Raw genomic sequence first — 4,349 nt, 5'->3', positions numbered from 1 at the left:
GGGGAGGGCCAATCTGGATTGCCCCCTAATTTTAACTGTAAATTAACAAGAAAAATTGAATTGAACAGAAACCACCCTGGACTAAAATGTTCTGCTCTTCTGTCCTTCTTTCTTGTTACTGCTTTAAATCTTTTTCAAAAAAATTATCATTCTACAAACATATCTTTTAAAATAGTTTTTCAAAGATAAAATATCCTTTTCAACCCACAGTGTATTTTCAAAAAAATCGATCCTTCTATGTAACACATGAAGGTTTGTAAATGGAGATGAGTTATATACATACACATAAAAACTGGTTTATTTTTCATCTTACAAAGGAGTGAGATCAATAGAGAAAAATATCCAGCATATGGCTCACAGGGATGTATAATACACATGGCAATTTTTTGTGTGATACACAAGCCAAATATTCATCTGTGTATATCTGGAGGCATATTCACATCTCTCTACATACAGGTATCACTGTGGTAAGACAGCTGCTGATTCACGGCCTTAAATTTTCTTATTCATGTTCCGTCATTCCTGAGAAAACGTATACGTGTATATGCCAACTCAGCTGTGTTTAGGAAAATATCTTTTAACTAGCCACCAAGCAAGCTGACTATATAGTACACTTTGCAGAAGATGCTTCAGGGGGAAAAAAATCTAAACAAAAGAGACTTTTATGTGAAATTTGACAAGGAATAGTCAGAAATTTCTCCACTTTTCAGGTATTTAGGAGAATAGGCAATTTCTAGTGTTTTAATCTCTGAAATCTTTTCTTTCTTTGAATAATTAAGGCTGTATTAAAGTATCCAGACGTAGGTCTCATTCAAACTGAATGGTAATTTATTAATAAACAAACAATGAATATGTTCAACAAAAAGAAAGATGATAGGATAAGATTAATACAGTTTCCCTTTTTATAATGAAAAAAAGCACAACTTAAAGTTTCAGGCAATTTAACGTCAGGTTTTGGAAACACTTTCTGGCGTTTGGTCCACAACATCCAACTACAAATTAAAAATAAATTACTATATTGCAATTTACATTTTAAAACAAGTCCATGAATAAAAAGAAACCGATTTTCATATATGGGAACTTTCCCCCTCCTTTCAACGTAGGATAAAAATATCTTACAAGTGAGAGGTTAAGAAAGGAGAGGGGAGAGAAAAGGAGGAGGAAAGTGTGATCTCTGAAAAGCAAGAAGAAACTTACGTGTTATCTGGAGTAACACTGTCCTTTAATAAACCATGATTTTGCTGTCTCTGTACAAATCAGTTTACGGTTTTGTTTATTTAGATAAGGCACAGTGGAGGTGGCTCTGCATTAATCTTTTAAGAGAGTAGTTTTCTTTGTGCTGCTGAGTTGAACTTTTGGAGGGATTCTGTTCGCTGGTTTGGTGAATGTTTTCGAGGTGTTTTATACTGAATTTTTTTGGTTTCGATTTTGAATTGAGGGTTCTCCTGGCGGTTCCTGCCTCGGGGTTCGATTCAGTCTGGCCTTGAGGGGCGGGAGTGTCAAAACTTGCTGCAGTCATAGACGAAAGCCCCGGACGTGCGGTACAGAGACTGACTGGAAGGGAAGGCCATTTGACAGCTGCTATTCCCGTTCACCGGAGAGTTGTTCAAGCCGATCCTCTGCGACTCGAACATCTCCCGCACCGAGTGGAAGTTCTGCTGCTGGCCAGGATAGCCCGCCGCCGCCGCCGCCGCCGCGGTCGCCAAGTGGCCCAGGTCTCCGCCCGTCTGGTTCAGGTACCACGAGGTGAGGCGGCCCTGGTGGGCTGCAGGGTGGTGGGCGGCCTCCTGGCCGCCGCCGCCGCCGTGACTCAGGGACGACGAGCTGCTGCTGGTGACTGGGGGCAGAGAGTAGTCGGGCAGGGGGTCGTCCACGGCGGGGCCGCCCGCGCCCCCCGGTGTGCCCTGCAAGTGGCCGCCGCGCTCCCCGGCGGCGTACAGGCTCATGGCCTGCAGGTTGCAGTGGTAGGTCCCGGCGCCAGCCGCGCCGCCGCCGCCGCCGCCCCCGCCCGAGCTGCCGGCGCTGGAGCTCTGGCTGCAGGGGGAGCTGTAGAGGGAGCTCTGGCCGGGAGAGTAGGCGCCGAGAGCCAGCGGAGGGACGATGCCCGCGCGCGGGGCCCCGGCCGCAGGGGCCAGGAGGCCGGAGCCCAGCTCCGCGGCCGCGCCCTGCGGCGACCCTCGCAGCGACGTCATGATGTTGTCCACGCTGAAGCCCTGGCTGTGGTGCGGCGGCGGCGCGGGCTGCGCGGGTGGCGCCGGAGGCGCTGACTCCGCGCCGTCCAGGCTGAGCGGCCGCGCGGATTGCAGGCTGCCCGGGGGGCTGCTGCCGCTCGACAGGCTGCTGCTGCTGTCGGGGCTCTCGATCTTGGGCACGGCGGCGGCGCTGCCGCTGCCCAGGGCGGCGGCCGGGGACAGGGGCTGGGACGGCGAGGGGCACGTACCGTTCTCGGTCTTGATGTCCTGGATGCGCACGGGCGGCGGTTGCGGTCCGGGCGCGGCGCTGTCGGCCTGCTCTGGCGGCGCGGGCGGGGGCTGGCGGCCCGGCGGTGGCGGCGGCGGCTCCTTGAGGTGCAGCCGGTCCTTCTCCTCCTTGTCCTTCACGGCGTCCTTCTTTTTGAAGCGCCGCCGCCGCCGCAGGAAGCTGCCGTTCTCGAACATGTTGTACGAGTCCGGGTCCAGAGTCCAGTAGCTGCCCTTGCCCGGCTTCTTGTCGTCGCGGGGCACCTTGACGAAGCACTCGTTGAGCGACAGGTTGTGGCGGATGCTGTTCTGCCAGCCCTGCTTATTGTCCCGGTAGAAGGGGAAGCGGTCCATGATGAACTGGTAGATGCCGTTGAGGGTGATCTTCTTGTCCGGGGCGTTCTGGATGGCCATGGTGATGAGCGCGATGTAGCTGTACGGCGGCTTCACCATGTCCTTGGGCTGCGGCTGCGGCGTGTAGGGCCCGTAGGCGCGGGCCATGCCGCCCGGGTACTGCTCGGCGTGCGCCGGGTGCGAGTACACGCTCATCGGGGCCGGCATGGCGGTGTAGCCGCCCCCGGCCGCCGCCGCCGCCGCGCGGTAGTAGCTCTGCTCGCCGCCGAGGTAGGGCACCACTCCCAGGGAGTTGGGGCTGGACACGGAGTAGCGCGCCTGCATGGCCCCCGCTCGCCGCCGCCGCCCCGCGCCGCCCGCCGCCCCCCACCCTCCCGCAGGCCGGCCGCGCTGCCGGCCGCCCAGTCCGAGTCCGGGCCCACCCGCTGCTGCCGGGCCGCCGCCTCCCGAGCCGCCGGCCGCGCGTGGCCTCTCTCTGCGCTCGCTCGGGCTCCTGGGGCGCCCGCGGCCGCTTCGGAGCCCGGCCGGCCGCGCAGGAGGTCGGTGCTAGGCGAGAGGGCCGGACGAGGACGCGGCAGGCGGCCTTGGAGGAGCCCGCGGAGCAACTTCCAGGAGAGAAAGGCGAAAACGAGCGAGAACTACAAAACAAGAAGGCGTCCCTCTCAACACACTGCCCGAGCCTTCCCGGAGACTGCCCGGGCCGCCGGCGACGGCGGCCAGATAACCAGGGGCGGGGGGCAGCGCGCCGGTCGTCTGCCCGGGCCCCGCGTCACCTTTTTTTCAGTCTCTGCGTGCCGGCCGCTTAAGGAAGCATTGGGAAAACTTCTGAACTTTTGAGCATCCGTCACCCAGGCGAGGACTTTTTTACGCAGTTACTTTTTTTTCCGGGCAGCCGAGCCCCGCCCCGCCACGGCGGAAGCAGCCAATCAGAGGCGAGAACCGCCTCTGAATGAGCAGGAGGCCGAGCCCCGCCGGCCCGCGCCCGGCTGCCGGAGGACCGCCGGGCTGACCACACGCGCGCCGGCCGGTCCGGCCCGCCCGCGCCCCTTCCCGCGCCCTGCCGCGCCCGGCCTGTGCCCACAGTGGGTTCTCGCTCCGCGCCCCGCCTCTGGCCTCGTCGCTCCCGCCTGCACTGTCCCCCACCCCGGCGCCCCGTACGGACGTCCATTGTTCCCGCAGATGTCCCGGGTCCTCCGGGGCCCCACGCAGATCGTTCCCCCGTCCACAGCTCACAGATGCCACCGAGTCCTCAAGCCCCAACTCGCGCTGGCTCTCTCGCATTCATTGGCCAGTCTGGCCGGCTCCAGTGCCATTTCCCGGGCCTTTCCCACTCACTTTTCTCTCTTCGCTCTCGATCTCCGGTCTCACTCGGCTCACAGTCCCCAGTTTTCCTTCGGGACGTTTTCCTGTCCTGAGCTGCATCACAAAGGGCGCGGATGTAAAGGCTCAACCGCAGCCGTGGTGCTCTGTTCCCAGTGGAGAAGTTGTCGCCCCCATCCCATGGTCCCCGTGGCTCCTCCCTAGTAGAAATAAGGG

The 4,349-nt window shown here is 58.4% G+C and overlaps 1 protein-coding gene across 1 annotated transcript; it reads right to left on the bottom strand.

Moving 5' to 3' along the window:
- Positions 1-805: 805 nt before the first annotated feature.
- On the bottom strand, positions 806-3,712 carry FOXC1 (forkhead box C1). The gene has a single exon (XM_037011748.2). The coding sequence runs from the start codon at positions 3,135-3,137 to the stop codon at positions 1,500-1,502; it is 1,638 nt and encodes a 545-aa protein (XP_036867643.1). The 5' UTR covers positions 3,138-3,712; the 3' UTR covers positions 806-1,499.
- Positions 3,713-4,349: the final 637 nt, after the last annotated feature.

This window comes from Manis javanica, chromosome 16, assembly GCF_040802235.1.
Source record: "Manis javanica isolate MJ-LG chromosome 16, MJ_LKY, whole genome shotgun sequence".
In the NCBI taxonomy this organism is placed as follows: Eukaryota; Metazoa; Chordata; class Mammalia; order Pholidota; family Manidae; genus Manis; species Manis javanica.
This window is presented reverse-complemented; position numbering and strand designations above follow the sequence as displayed.

Excerpts from the sequence above, each read along its gene's own strand:
- FOXC1 (XM_037011748.2), bottom strand. The coding sequence starts at position 3,137 with ATGCAGGCGCGCTACTCCGTGTCCAGCCCCAACTCCCTGGGAGTGGTG.